Here is a 15,154-nt window from a genome sequence, read left to right as displayed (position 1 = left end):
CCTGTAATATGGACATTTTGACAAAACTTAGGGCTCTTCATTTTCAGGAGACAGAAGAAAGGGAAGAGGCAACCTGAGCAAGTGAATAGGAGCACTACTGAAGTCTGTACAATCAGACCCGAGAGAGCAGAAGTACCTAACAACCAGCATCAGGGGACACAAATCAACATGCTAAAAGGAGTACAGCAAATCTTAGCCCAATAGCTGATACTGACCATAACCAAGAAAGCAAACTGCTAGTCATGCACATTCCACTCAAGTGACAACCCCACCATTTGAGCACCTTAAGGCAGCATTGTGCTGAGTGACACAAGATCAAAAGCAGCAACATTTGACTCAGCATCACAAACATGATGGCCAAAATTTGATGCCCAAGCACTCTTGGCTTGCTGTTCTCCATGACACAACATTACAAACTTAATACTAATCTGCCAGTGAATATTCTCTTGCTTCAGCTAAACTGCTCCTGTCAAACTAAGTTCAAATGTAAATGTGATGACAGTTTTCCCTAACTTGACTGCTTTTTTTTTTTGTTAACTATCTTGCTAGAAATTAATTTCTATGAGTTGCTATATGCTCACAGGACTGAGGTTTCATGAAAAGTTACTTGAAGAATGTACCAGGACACAGAGAAAACTTGAAACAATGGGTTGCTCCAAGATAAGTGACATCCATCAGAATCTGAAATGCGTGGTCCTGTCCTCCCGGGACACAGCACGAGCTGCTGCTCCGCGTTTGGCTGCTCGGCACACAGGCTCACCCGGGGGGTGTGTGTGCAGGTGTAACACGCCACGATTCACCTCCACACACCCGACAGCGGGAGCTCTGGATTCTTCCATTTAACATGATTTCAAAAAGCGTGTAATAATTAACAATAAATACCTTTCGAGATCGGATTCTATTTTAACTTGAGAACAGCTTGTCACTCTGATGGTGTACTACAGCTTTCAGGAAGAGTAAATTGCTGCTGGAATGTGTGTAATTTGCTTCGGGTGCGACTCGCTTCGTTACGGGAAGCTGGAGCACCGTGGGGTTCGAGCACCAAAAGCAGCGTGGTCCAAGTAGCTTCCCACGGTCGAAGCTGGCCGGGGCGATGCAGCCATCCAGCGCCTCGGACCATCCAGCCATCCAGCCCGCCGTCTCCTCGCTCCCCAAGGGAGCAGCCCCAGCCCTGCCCTGCTGTGACCCGGCCCGGCCAAGGCGGCGCGGCTGAGGGGCGAGCGCGCTGCTTTCCGCGGGGGGCTCTCCACAGTGCTCCGGGCGCCCACGCCGCGTGACAAGGAGCCGCCAGGCGCCCGCTGCGCGCCTCTCCCCGGCCACGGCTGCCCCGGCCCCGGGCAGCGGGCGGGGGCCGCGGCCGGGGAAGGGGCCGGGCGGCGGGGGTGGGTGGGCCCGGCCCCCCCGCGGCCGCGCTGCCTCGTGGCGGGCGCAGCCGTTGCGCCGCCGCTCAGAGCGGGCAGGCGGGCGGCGCGCACGGAGGGGCCGCCGCGCCGTGAGGGGCGGGAGAGCGCGGCGCCGCGGCGGGGAGCCCCCGGCGCTGCACGCCCAGTATGCTGCGCAAGGTAAGCACCGCGCCCGCCGTCCGGCTCCGGGCGAGTCCGTGCGGGGACGGGAGCGGGGGCCGCGCGGGTCCGTCGGGGCCCCGCCAGGTGGCGCCTCGGCGCCGGGCGGCCCCCGCGGGGCAGCTGCGCCCGTGAGGGCGGGCGGGGCGCGGAGCCGCGGGCGCGGTCCGAGGGGCGCGGTCCCAGGTGCGGGCAAACTTTGCCTCCCCGGGCGGGCCGTGCTCCCATCGGAGTTGCCATGGCTGCCGGCGGCGGCGGGGAGCCGGGGCGCGGGGTCTCCCCGCAGGCCGCCGCCGCCGCTGGCCGCGAACGTGGGTGCGGCGGCGCGGGGCGAGTGCCGAGCGCCCGGAGGCGCCCGGGGCTGCGGGCGGGAGCGGCGGCAGGGCGGGCGGCCGGGGGCTTCCCCCGCCGCTATTGTTCCTGCACGGCCGCAGAGGATCCCTTGGCTGCGAGATCTCGGGCACGGATAGACTTGGGCGAACGGAACAGCTCTCCATCCACACTAGGCAGCGGCGCTGGTGGTGCTGCGTGCAGGCGAACGCAAGGCTCTCATGACTGCCCAAGGCACCGCTGAAAGGTGTAGAAAAATAAGCCGAAGCTCTTAGCTGAGGAGAGCGTGGTACCCAGCCAGACCCCACTTCGGAACTGAAACCAAAGGCTGTTAAAGTCAGTAGGGATCCTCTTCCTGACATCTAGCTCCAATCACAGTTTTCACTGCTCCTTCCAAAAGGAATCTTCCCTTCTAGGTAGACTTGGGCTGCATCCTGAACAGGCTGTAACAGGATAGTGCCAGTGTAGAAGGCACGTTATCAAAAGAGTGAATCACGAAACTGCTCAGGCTTCTTGTCCCGCTGTTGTTCCTGTCTTGCTCCCATTTTGTGTCATCTTTCCAAATTTTGTTGCATCTTTAGGCCCATTAGCCTAAGTGTGCCATAGCTCAGACAACTGGAGTAGTAAGACATCTCTCAAAATTCATGTTGAAAGAAATCTCTTCCATCACTTCCTGGTGAATGAGGTGGTTGGAGCCTGGGATCCTCTTCAGCTGTGCTGAGCCACAGATCCAGGTTGCAAAGGCTGTGCTTGGTTTGGCAGAGCCAGGGGAACACAGATAAGCAAGATGATTTCTCTGTGTTTTGGGAGGAGCCCTCCACTTAGCTGGACTCCCTAAGCCTGATATTGCTAATCTCTTTTACAAGTAGCAGTATTTTACACTTAATGTTAATTATTGTATGTTTGTTATATGGTCTGGACAAGCTGGTTAAGAGAAAGCTGATTAATTCTATCCTTTCAAAGTGAATAATGTGGAACAAATGCTTAATTTGAATTTTATCTTCTTCCACTGCCCATCATAGTCCTTTGCTACAAGGAGAGGAAATGCAGAGGTGGTCAAGATTTGAAATTGAGGATTTATTAAAGGGCGAAATTACCTTGGGAATTGTGGATACAAGGTATTAGAGCCTTGTTTCTTTTTCTTACCTTATTCTCTGCCTGCTCGAGGTCTGAATCGGGCTTTGAGGGTTGGTTTGTGCTGTCATCCTGTTTTGTGCTGCATGTTTATGAGCTGTCCATCACAGATTGACCGCCATGTGAATTGTGAGCCACTTGTGCTAAATCCCTCTGCTGTACACAACTAGAGCACTGCCAAGAGGCGTTAAACCAAGCTAACTTTAGCTTAAAAGGATAAAATTTGTAATTCCTAATTTTTAGGCAACACCTCAGCGCTATTGAAGGCTGCATAACAAATCATCTGAGAAAGGAAATCTCCTTTTAGACAAATGGAGCAAGAAATAAAAAGAAATTGCAGCTCTCACTTGGAATCAGGAGTGCTCCGATTCTACTTTAGGCATCTCACTGGGCAGCCGTCCTCACTGAGTTCACAGTCCTTAGCATGTCTTGGAAAAACAGTAGTCAATGTGGGGAACCAACAGTAAAATTAATTTCATGTCATGGCTCTCTAGGCTGGAGTATGAAACTTCAGTGTTGACTGCTTTGTCTCCTCTTTATTCTCTGCTGTTCCAGAGGATTTTCTACGATTTCCATCTTAACATCCCCTTTTTTTGCTTTTATAGCTGTCAAAAAGGGAACATAAAACACAGAGAAACCTTTGTTTTTCTATTGTTCCCCCATCATGTGATTTTGTGGCCAGCAAGAGGAAGCCTAACATTTGAGACCTCTCTGTTTTGCTGTCCCTAAATGCAGTTAATGTTTCAGTGATTGCTTCAGCAGTGAGTAAATAAATAAATAAATAAAAGCTGAGCCACTGAGTTGGAAAGGTCAAGCTCTTGCATGGGATTTAGTATGGGTCAAAAACTTTGTGTTAAATCTACACTTTCCATTTGGTTCATGTTTTCCAAGGGCACCTGTGCTCATAAAGGAGCAATAAGTAAAAGAGTTGCTTTGGGTGCCTCATTAACATAACAAAAAATCTGGGGTTTGTGGCTGGAGACATGAAATAATGTCCTTTCCCTTTCTGTTTGAGATGTTCTGAATTTCAAGTGTAATGCAGAGAAAATGGGTCTGTGAAGATGGGTGGAATCAGTGAAATGTTGGTGCCTCTGGGGAGCTGCTCTTGAGTTGTGTGGATGGCGTGGGCTTTGCTTAGGCTGAGCCCTTGGCTGCCCAGGTGTGCTGATCTCCCTGAGGAGCCTGCCTGCTCCCTGCACTTCAGTCACTGGAGTGGAATGGAGTCCTTTGGGCGCTGGTGACCGGAGGCCAGCAGTGGTATGCAGAGGCTGGCAGTCCTGAGGCTTCAAGAGTGACACAGCGATGCTCTGTGCAGCACCCTGTGCACTTTTGCTCCCGGGTCTGGAAGGACAGCTTAGGCAGACAGCCCTCCACGTGTTCTCAGGTCCCTGCCAGAGTCTGTGGAGGAAAGCAGAGCAGTCCAGGCTAGGTGAAATCCGGCACTGGTTGCATCAGGGCTGTGCAGCGCAGCACAGAGAGCACCATGGACAGGGAAGGATGGGCAGTAGCAATGCTCTGCTAGTCTGCTGCTTTCAACATTCTCCTCTGGGCCTGGAGCTTAGCTCAATAGTTCTTACCAAGTGCCTGCCTCTGCTTATCACCCCTTCTGGCTCCTCCAGCTACTTGTGTCCAACCTGTTCTTCACAGGTAAAAGCACTTTCACAGAGTGAGCACTTCACAGAGTGAGCACTTTCTAAAATCCTTGGAGTACTAGTGAGGTTATTGCTTGCAAATTATCCTGACACCATATTTGAGATGCTTTATAGGAGTTTGATCATTCCAGACAGAGTCCCTCTCTTTCCTTGTCTCTACACTGTCTTTTCAGACTTCAGAAATGTGATAGCTGTGTGCACAGATCTTCCTGGCCACCACTGCTTCTCTTGCTCTTCAGGCTGTTCGAAATAGTTAGAGATGATGGAGATAGCACAGACATGTCCAAGTACTTTCTTGCTTGTATGAAGCCTGTTGTGTAATATGTATGTGCTGCAGCTGGATGTGTAACTAATGTCAGCTGAGGCTGGTCCATTTGTGTCGGAATCCAGAACATCCCTCTGGGTGTCCTGGATGGCCAGGGCCGCTGGCAGGGGGCTCTGAGACCCTGGCATGCAGCCAAAGACACATGTGGGGTTTTGATCTTAGCCCGTGGAGCAAATTACTAACTCTGTATGAAGAATTACAAGCCACACACACACAAGTTAGATAGCATAGTAGAGATAATCACGAAGTGAAAGGAAGGATTTTTGAGTGCTGTACAGGGGGGTTTTAAGCCTTGTACGCAGGGGTCCAAGTTTTGTACATGGGGGTAAGGAGTTCTAAGATGGAGGGACTTGGGTGTGCCCTGTCCTCTTTCTTTCTCCTTCCTAGCCTCCATGTCTTTGGTGATGTTGGCACTCACAGATTGGTTTAGAGTAGAAAGTCACCATTCAATATAGATAGTAGGTATTGGAGAGAAAGCATAAACATGTAGTACGTAATATATGATATAAAAGATGGCACCAGCCTCCTGGGAGAGAGAGTGCCTTTGTCGGAGCTGCTGAACGGGCCACAGCAGCTCAGGGAGAAGAATCTTGTAGATAACCAACAATAAACAACCTTGAGACCAGACAACAGAAGACTACTGAGTCTTTCTTAGAAGGCACGGGTTGGAGGAGGGACTTTTCCATCTTTTGGGGTCATCCCAATCCGGGGGTGAAACCCCACATATTTGATTTCATTCTACATGAAAGATCTGATTCTTTTTCTTCCATATGCCCCTCTTTTCACTTAGTTTCTCATTAGTAAGAAAATGCTAATGCATCTATAAGCAGGAGGAAAATCCCTGAGGTTGTTTTCCTGTTTTTGCATACCTCCTTCCTCCTGGTCATTCAAATACGGTAGACTGGCATTGTGGTTAATGGAGACAAGCTGTCTGTTAGATATTGCAGGAATGCGGTGACAGAGAGGACAGACTACATTTCCAGGTAACAGATGGAAAGCCGGTTCTCCAGACCTCAACAATCTTGTCTCTTTGGATTTGTTCCTCTCAGTTTCTCTTGCCAGATGACCTACCTGTCTTAATTGACCATATTAGGAGTTATTCAGTCTCAGCAGTCTGTCACCAGATCACTGAAGTACATATTACATATAAATTCTCTATGTCTACTTATATTATGTCCCTTGTTCATTTGCACTAGGGTAAACAAGTTCACATGTCAAATACTGCCAGTGTTATTTCTTCAGGAAAGATGTACCTACACTAGGAAATTAATGAAAAATCAAATACATCACCAAGAAATTAGTATTTAGGAGCAACAACAAGAAGAAATTGGTATGAGCACAATATACTGAAAATCCAGGCTAGTCTAAAAAAAGTCTGTAATGAAGATAAAATTGTGTACTATTTCTGTTTTTATTATCTCTCATTTAATACTCTTAGGTGGGTTTGGTCTCTGATCCTCAATAGTCTGTAACTACTCTTAGTACTTATGGGGAGGGAAAGGAAACAGTCTGCCTTGTTAATGTTCTGTTTAATTCGTAAGGTAATTCATGAGGAGGGACAAATATACTTTGCCAGGTACAGAACAGTGCTTGCTATAAAATTTATTCATCAGGTGTTTGAGCAGAATGAAAGCTTTATTTTTAGCAAGTTGTCATTGTCTGGTCTTTACAACTTGTTGGGCAAAAACTGGGACAGTTTGTGCTAATGGGGGAGCATGGCACTGTGGCTCTGCTAGGGAAGAAAGGTGCCCTTTTGTAATATTTATCTGCTCAGAAATTGCCATCAAATACTTTCAGTCAAAGACTAAATTTCAGAGTTGAGGTAATACAGAGATTTTCCTTTTCAGCTATTTTAGAGGCTCTACTATTTTGACTACCCTCAGGGAATATGAAATGTGTTAGCAGTTAAATCCATGACAACAGATAACTTACTTAAGCATTAGATTTAGCTGAGTTAACGTGCAGTCAATTTAACTGGCTAAGACACAGGCCACCCTGGCACGAGGGAGCACTGAATAAATCCTGGCTCCAAACACAGCAGTGGCATTTCAAACAGGGGGCTCTCCCTTTCGGGAGATGCAGGACAGACAAACAGACAGAGATTTCTTCTACAATTGGGCATGCTGTGACAGGCATGAGTTTAAGTGGATTTTAGTGAATTTGCAGTGAATTTAGGTGCCTGCAGGTGTTGAAGTGCCTAAAAGATCTCATGATGTGCATGAGGATTTCAGTGGAGATCAGCATCGGTTTTGAAGGGCTAGAGAGGATTTCCTTTACCTCAAGCGCTCCTCTTTGCTAAGGAGATCATCTTTCCCATCACTGCTTCTGCTGTGTTTTTTTTATTGTAATTCAACTGATTAGCAGCAGGATTCAGCTCTTCTAACAGTGTCTGTGATGGAAAACCAGATCAAAATAGGGTCAAAATTTTCCAGTGCTTGAAAGTGGCAAGGATATGAAGGGGACCAAGGCAATGAAGATGAGACTTCAGGCTCTGCTGTGGTGTGTGCTGTGGCAGACAATAGATGATAGAAGGATATTTAATTCTACTCAGCAACGTAAAATAGGAAGTTTAAAAGATAGGGTGAATTTTTCTGTAGCTTTCAAGGTCTTAAGTTAGACGTGTCATTGTGATATAAAGAAATGTCAATGGGTTATCTCAGATAGATCTACTTAAAACCTGTCCTAAGATTTATTTTCTTAAGATTCTAGAGTAAATTTCTTTAAGGGTGGGCAGTAAGGAATCAAATTGTAATGGAAAGTCAATGGGGTTTATGTATCAAAGTCCCTGGGTTCACTTTCTAAAATGGCATGTAAATGACTGATGTGCTTTCTGCTGTCTTTTATTTTTATCTGTCACCTCTGTTGATAAGCAGAGAGGAGAGCAAGGCACAATTGACATGGGGAGGAAGAATAGAAAGTGACTTCTTGTTCAGTCTGTGTCAGCAAAAGAACTGGGGCCATCAAATGAAACCATCAGGCCTCTCAAGTTCAGAGCAGAGGAATGGGCTCTACATTTTAGCTCTGAGATTCCTGGCCACTGGGTGTTGGGGGGAGCAAGAGTTTCCGTGGATTCAAATTCACACAGGATATGCCCCTGAGGATAAAATGAACACTGCTGGCTGAAAACCCCCTTGACCTGCAGATGTCCAGCAGCTGGGAAGTATTCTGGGGAGCAGCATTTCATGGTTATTCTAGTCATAGGAGTCTTCCCAAGATATCCACTGTTGGCCACTGTCCCAGCCAAGATACAGGCATGGATTTAATATGAACCACTATGTTCCTTACCATCTAGCACCACAGAACTGAGCTTTGTTTTCTGCTGAGCTTGCTTGTGAGATACTGAACCTGTTAGTCATACCCTTGATTAAGCATGTCACCTGAGAAAAATTCTATGAGTCTATGTTGTCTCAGAGAATATGTGCATAATTTGAGATTGCAGTTGTGAGAAAAGAAGTTGAGGAAGGCTAAGATGTCTTAAACTTTGACTCCACTGAACTAAACCCAGAAAGATTTGATTAAAGTAATTTATTTTGTTCAAGATCGCCCTTCAGGGCAGGGGTAGGTCAGGATGGCTGGTTGCACATTTGTCGAAAGCTTGCCTTTGCCAGGATGAACATTTCCATTTCCTCTTGTTCTGAGATGAAGGCAAAGCACTTTCTAGCACAAAAGACACACAGAAGGGCCAGTTAACATCTTTTCCTCTATATGTTCTCTGCTGCTGAAATACTGTCCTACTGACAAGTCAATTAAATCTTAACTTTAAGAAACATATATGAAAAAAATAGGCATGGGAAAAAAAGAGGAGAGATGAGCTGATTGAAGAGTCAGTAAAACTTCTAAAAGGCTTTGATAGTCTCCAGTTGTAAGGTAAAAAATGGCTAAAGCTCCCCTTTTCTGCCCTGCTGCAACATCTGTGCATATCTTGGCAGATCTCATGAGGCTTCAGGACCTTTAAAGTCAGGACACTGGCTGTCTGGTCACTGTTTTCCTGCTTCTTAGCAATTGATCCTAAGCCATTATATTTAATGTAGTTGAACTTGACCTTGAATGCCAAAAACCATCATAAAAGAAAATGCTTCACTAGCCCATATTATTCTTATCAAAACTGTTTTGAAATAGAAAATTAGGGTTTTTTAAAAAATAAAAACCCAACAAAAAAACCCCAGAAACTATATTTCTGAGGAAAATGTTATTATTCCAATGAAAAGTAACCTCTATTTGAAAAAAGCTTAAATCTCTCTATTCTTCTTTATGGGAAATCAAAATATTTTCAGGAGAAAAAGAAATTGTTTTTTTCCCTGCAGCAATACAGTATTAATGCTTGATAGTTTGATTCAGATATTCTACTTTTTGTCTTTTTATTTGTAAATTAGTTTGTTTCTTGGGTTTGGAGTTTTCTTGTGGTTGTTGTTGTGGTTTGTTTGTTTGTTTTATTATTGTTCATCTTGGCATTTGCTAGCATACAATTATTCGTACCGGTAGTTTAATTTGCAAGTCTCCTAGTAGTTCTCCATTCTTTTCAGGTATTCTAAAAAACATTTTGTTACGTGTTCTTATTGTCTTTTCCAGCTTATTTCTGGACAGATGAATAAACATACTTTTTAATGCATTTCAATTATCTTACTTTTTGTCAAGATGTACTTTTGGGTAACACAATTAATTAAAACTCCATTAACTGTTTAAAAAGGATAAATCCCCTGGTGGCAAACCTTTGGTACTGGCCTACTTGAGTTAATGAGTGTGAATGGATGTACAATAAATATTGATTTGCTCAAAAATAAAGGGGATTTTTTTTTATCCATTTGCTTGCTTTTTATGTTTAAGCCTGAAGAGATATACTTTCCGTTGCTTTTTTACCACTTAGATTCAATCTGTTTGGATCTTCCTGAGACTTAGAGCCCGTTTCACAAATAGTGTGGCCAGCAGGACCAGGGCAGTGATTGCCCCCCTGTACGGAGCATTGGTGAGGGCACACCTCAAATGCTGTGTCCAGTTCTGGGATCCTCACTGCAAGGTGCTGAAGTGCCCAGAGAAGGCAGCAGAGCTGATGAAAGGTCAGGAGAGTGAGTCATATGAGGAGTGGCTGAGGGAGATGGGGGTGTTTGGCCTGGAGAAAAGAAGGCTCAAGAGGGAACCTCATCACTCTCTACAACCATCTAAAGGAGGCTGTAGCTGGGAGGGGGGCCAGCCTCTTCTCCCACGCAACCAGTGAAAAGTCAACAAGACAGAGCCTCAAGCTGCACCAGAGGAGGTTCAGGTTGGATGTAATGAAGAATTTCTTCCTTGAAAATGTTGTCAAATACTGGAATGGACTGCCCAGGGAAGTGGTGGAGTCACCATCCCTGGAGGTGTTCAACAAATGACTGGACGTGGCGCTGGTGATATAGTTAAGTTGGCATGGAGATGTTTAGTCAAAGGTTAGATTCAATGATCTTTTCTTTTTTCCATTCCCTTCTCTGATGTTGAGAGCAGGGCTGGTTGTCCAGGCTTTCAGTGCCACTCGCTGCTGCCAGGTCAGCTACTTGTCTGGGCAAACTGTGCTTTTGTGGCTTGCAGAACAGCTGCACAGGAGGGCAGGAGACAAAATGAATGAGGGAAAGGAGCAGGGAAAGGGTCCTTCTGAAGGGTGATAAGTGTTATATTACATGATTAAATTTCATTTTTTTAATTACTGGGCAAAAGTGTAGTCAGAGAGCTTTCTAGGCTGCAATCCTGAGTGCTGTCGTTGCAGAAACTGTGTAGAGTGAGTTGAGGGTGTAAATAGTAAAATATCCCTAGCCTTCGGTGATAATAAAAGCCTCTGTTTTCTGATAGTTATTTATCATTCATTCTTTTAATATGTGATTCAAGAGGGTTTTTTAATCCAAGTGTAGTTTTTAACTTAATCCTACATCAGATGACTTGTTTCAACTACTGTTTTCAGATTCTAAAAAGTAGGAGTGCAGATTTAGCAAGCAAGAATGTGTATCTACATATACAATACTCGGGTAATTCATGCATGTTGAGACAAAAATAACAGATTTATATCCTTATACACTGGCATACCAGTTCTAGGGGTGGGACTGAGTAGTCAAGACTTTTGTATTTGGCACCTCTGCTGCCAGACTACAGAAATTGAATAACTGAAAAAAAAAGGTGAAGTTACTTTTATTCAGTACTCTTTTACAGAAATACAGCATTGGGGGAGAATAAAGGAATCTGAAGTCCCTGGTAATGGATAGTAATCTAATGTAAATCCCCAGGCAAGTTAAGTTAATGTATTCTCGGCATGGTGCCTGGAGTAGGATGGGGGGGAGGAATGGGAAGGGATGAATCAGCTCTGATGTTTTGCAAGATCCTGCCTTCTAGTTCAATATTGTCTTGTTTTCTTTGCCTAAATTTATTCCTGACAGGTGGTGACAGAATGTTTTCATTAAAGAAAAGTTTCCTAGAATTGCAGAAATCATATAAATTCTCCTGTGGCAAACTAGCATTCAGACTTACAAGTGGCCATATTCTCTTTACCAGCTCTTAAAAGCTTAGGAATTCCTCATTGCTACCTAAAATCGCTTTTTTCCCTGGGCTCCGTTATCCAGCAGTGCAAGGCAGAGAGCACAGAAGTGCAACTCCTGCTGCTGACCTGTGCCCAGAGAGGGAGCAGCTGCCTGCAGGAGTCCTGGGCAGCTGCAGTCAGGTTGAACCTTGTCCCTGACACCGTAGCCACCCAGACCCCAGGTGGGCTCAGGACAGTGCCAGCATGTGTCCTGACCTGCTTGTGCACAGCTTCATGTTGAATTATGGATCCCCTATGACATGCTTCTGCTAGAGCCTCTCAGGGATGTGTATACAGTTTTAGAACTGCTGTCAAGAGAGGGCAAGCTGGTGCTTTGACAAGCTGGGCCTAAGAAACAGTGCTATAAGAATGCTGCTGTAAGAATGACACAGGTTATTAGCACTTGCAAAGGGTGCTTGTGCCTCCTTTGTGCGCAGCTGGTGGAGCCAGAGTAGATCCCGATGCTCAGGGGACAAACCCATGACTGTTTGGGTGGGGGGTAGCTGTGCCTCACTTCGTATGTCCTGGAGAGCTGGTGGCTCAAGTTTATTGGAACCTGCCCTGCCTGCTCTGGTTTCCCAGTTGTGGTTCCTCAGTGAATTTGGATGAGAATATGGGATCACTGTCAGACTGTGGCACTGTGGGGACAGATGAAGAAAAGACTATCTGTACCTGAGAAGTCAACCAGAGAGCTCCTGTTTCCAGCTTTAGGTCCAGGGACTGTATGTGGACCAGTTTTCCATGGGTGAGGTGGGACAGGGAGGAGGAAGAGGAGCTGCCTGATGAACCAAGTGCTGGGTGTCATTATTCTCAGCAATGCTGAGCACACTGGAGGTGGTTTTTGAATGCTGGTTCTGGTGTGCTGATCCACCACCTCCAGAATAGCCTGCCTGTAACAAGTGCTCAGGTGTTCAGGCTGGGTTTTCTGTTCTGATAACTATATTTAGACAGAATACAATTTAGAAATGGAAGACGCAAATCACTGAATCAGAGGGAGCCATGGCATTGAATCAAATGAAGAAAAAGTAATACTTTCCCAGTCAGTTCACTTGTTTCTTGCTTCTGGGGTCCATTTTGATTTCATGAGCACATTTTCTTACTTGGCGCTGCTTCTGTAGGAATTTTTAAAGTATGTGTGTGCTCTTAGTATTTTTGCTGTGCTTGAGATCAGCACTGTTAACCTTACTCGTTTGAATGGTTCAGTCCCCTGGGCCTGTACAGCGGTCCTGCTCCTCCACGGGACGGATTTTGGCAAACAGCTTTAGACATGCTAACGAGGGCGGTGGAATAGGGAAGGTACTCACCACATGGCTGAGTGTGCATTAGAAAGCCCTTGCCTTGATGTAACTTAATGCTTGTAGGACCTCCCATCTTCAGAGTGCTTATAAGCATTAGTGAGTCCTCATGACACCACCATGAAGTGATGTAAATATGTATTGTCACTATAGTACATGGGAGGGCAAGAGAGAAAATTTTCTAGTGCAAAGATTTCCAGAGAAGCCAAGAGGAAAACTTACAGTTTTGAATGACTGTCTTATCCTAGACAACTGGAAATTGCCTTTCTAAGTTGCTGTGTTGTAAAAGCATACACTTGTGTAGGCACATGCATCAGTGCTCTCCTGAACAAAGAGATGTTCCTTAAGTAGTGCTTGGGAAACGAGTGCAGTTTTGAAATAGCTGAATGATCCTGCAGGGAAAAGCTGTGAAATTTTTGTATCTAACACTGAGCTTACTAAGGGGTTTTTTTATAGCTTGTTTAGCAATTTCAGACTTTTCTCATGTGAGTTCTCCTTCCCCATAACTCAGTTTGAAAGAAAGATGGAGGAGAGGGAAAGGGACAGCACCCTCAGAACATGTGAAGAGTGGGCCTTGGGTCTCTGGGCCGTAGTTGGGAGGAGAGAGTAACTGAAGGAGGGTGGTTTGGGGCTGAGGATGCCTGACAGAGCTGTGGTGTGAAAATTCAGCCATTGTACAAAGCATTGCTGAGACCTTCAGGGACTCTTCTGCTAGTTCTGCTGAAGCATCCTTTCCTGGTCACTGTAGGTCCTGTCTTTGTCCTCTCCTACTGCTTGTTGTTGTCACACTTCGCAGCCAATGCCATTTCAGTGTAATTCTACCCTTGGTGCATCCACCTCCTCCCATCTGTATTTGTTCTCTGCTCCTAGCAGCTCCTTGGCAACCTGCCACATGAGATACAATCTGCAGCCTCACGTAGAGAATTACTGTACTCTGACCTCCCCTGTGTTGCAAACTACTTCTGCTTCATAGGGCTTAATCCTGCCAAGAGCTAAACTCCATTTCAACCAGGCACCCCTGTGGAAACTGCCCTCCCACAGGTGGATTAATGGTTTAGAGGAGTGCATGTGTGAAAATACATTGACCACTAAAGGGTAGAAATTAGGATGATGAATTAAGTTTTTCAAGTGAAGTCTGTGAAATAATTCTAGCTGTATAAAATAACTTTATTTTTGGAGGGGAGGATCTTCTTTCATGAATAAAAAGCTAAGGTAAAAATGAAAACCTAATCAGGATTACTGATGCAAACACCATAAAGTATTTATTTTATTGGTAGCACTAATGTTTTCTGATCAGCTTTCAGTGAACTTAATTCAAGGCTTTTATGTCTGTATTTATATAGCATAAATCTAGAGATTCATGTGGAGTAGTATCTTGTAAGACAAATACTTAGGTATACTGAAGAACTAGGACACAGATAATTACATTTCTGATAAAATTAAGCATCTGCATATTAAAATATCCATTAAACAACCCTTCTGAGGCATTTTAAATGGCATAAAACTCACTAGCTGTATCCCTGCTGATTCTGATGCACATTTCTACTCAATTTCTCTGAACTCTACAGTCTGACACCTCAGTTTGTTCAAAGGCTGATCAGGTTAATTTGCTCACAGTAACATTGTTTCAGAAGCTACAAAGGGCATTTTCCTGTACCTTAGGTAGCGCCACAATAACTATTTCTGTGGGCATTTACCTTTCTGCTCTCTTTCCAAAGGAGGTGCTCCCACAAACGCTGCCTCCCACCTTCAGTCGTACTGCTGTCCTCTTGGGGTGCATCCACCAGTGGTGCATCCTTTCAAAATTACCTCCAGGGTCTGTGACTGGCTTCTTCAGCTCTGGTCCCCATCACCTGCTATGTGAAGCTTGTGTAGCTCTTCTTGATTCCTTCATGGCTTACTCTCTGGTCCCCTTCTCTGGCTTTCACTGCTGCTCCATCTTCTCTGCAGTCAGTGGGTGAGGCAGCTATCAGATGCTTTCTTGCCCCTCTCTTTCACTGCACCCCCCTTTGCCACTTCTTTCCTCAAAGGCCCCTCAGAGCCATCACCTCTGCATGGCATTGCCTTGTGAATAGGACTTTGGGTACAGGTCTCTCTCAGCTGTCTTATGCTGCTAGGATGCTCTTCAGATGATGAGGTGTGAAAGAGGGACAAAAATTACTCAAAGTGCAGGACTAGATTAATGTATCCACTGTCTTCCTGAAAACAAAGGGGCAGGTGATGTCCCAGTTTTCACTAATGGTGTATTTGAGAATTTTCTGTTAGCCAGTGGTACATGCTGGTACCCAGGAACAAGACTCCTGGGATGCTTTGGCAGTTGTGAA

The 15,154-nt window shown here is 45.5% G+C and overlaps 1 protein-coding gene across 1 annotated transcript in view; it reads left to right on the top strand.

The window, feature by feature from the left end:
• Nucleotides 1–1,424: 1,424 nt before the first annotated feature.
• TMCC3 (transmembrane and coiled-coil domain family 3) overlaps nt 1,425–15,154 on the top strand; it is a 131,263-nt gene continuing 117,533 nt past the window's right edge. Inside the window, exon 1 of the mRNA XM_038155775.1 lies at nt 1,425–1,562. Within this exon, the coding sequence (XP_038011703.1) occupies nt 1,551–1,562 (12 nt within the window). The 5' untranslated portion in view covers nt 1,425–1,550. The remainder of the gene's footprint in view (nt 1,563–15,154) is intronic.

The sequence above is a fragment of the Motacilla alba genome, chromosome 1A, assembly GCF_015832195.1.
Source record: "Motacilla alba alba isolate MOTALB_02 chromosome 1A, Motacilla_alba_V1.0_pri, whole genome shotgun sequence".
Classification (NCBI taxonomy): domain Eukaryota; kingdom Metazoa; phylum Chordata; class Aves; order Passeriformes; family Motacillidae; genus Motacilla; species Motacilla alba.
The sequence above is the reverse complement of the archived record's forward strand: the minus strand, read 5'-3'. Positions and strand labels throughout refer to the sequence as shown.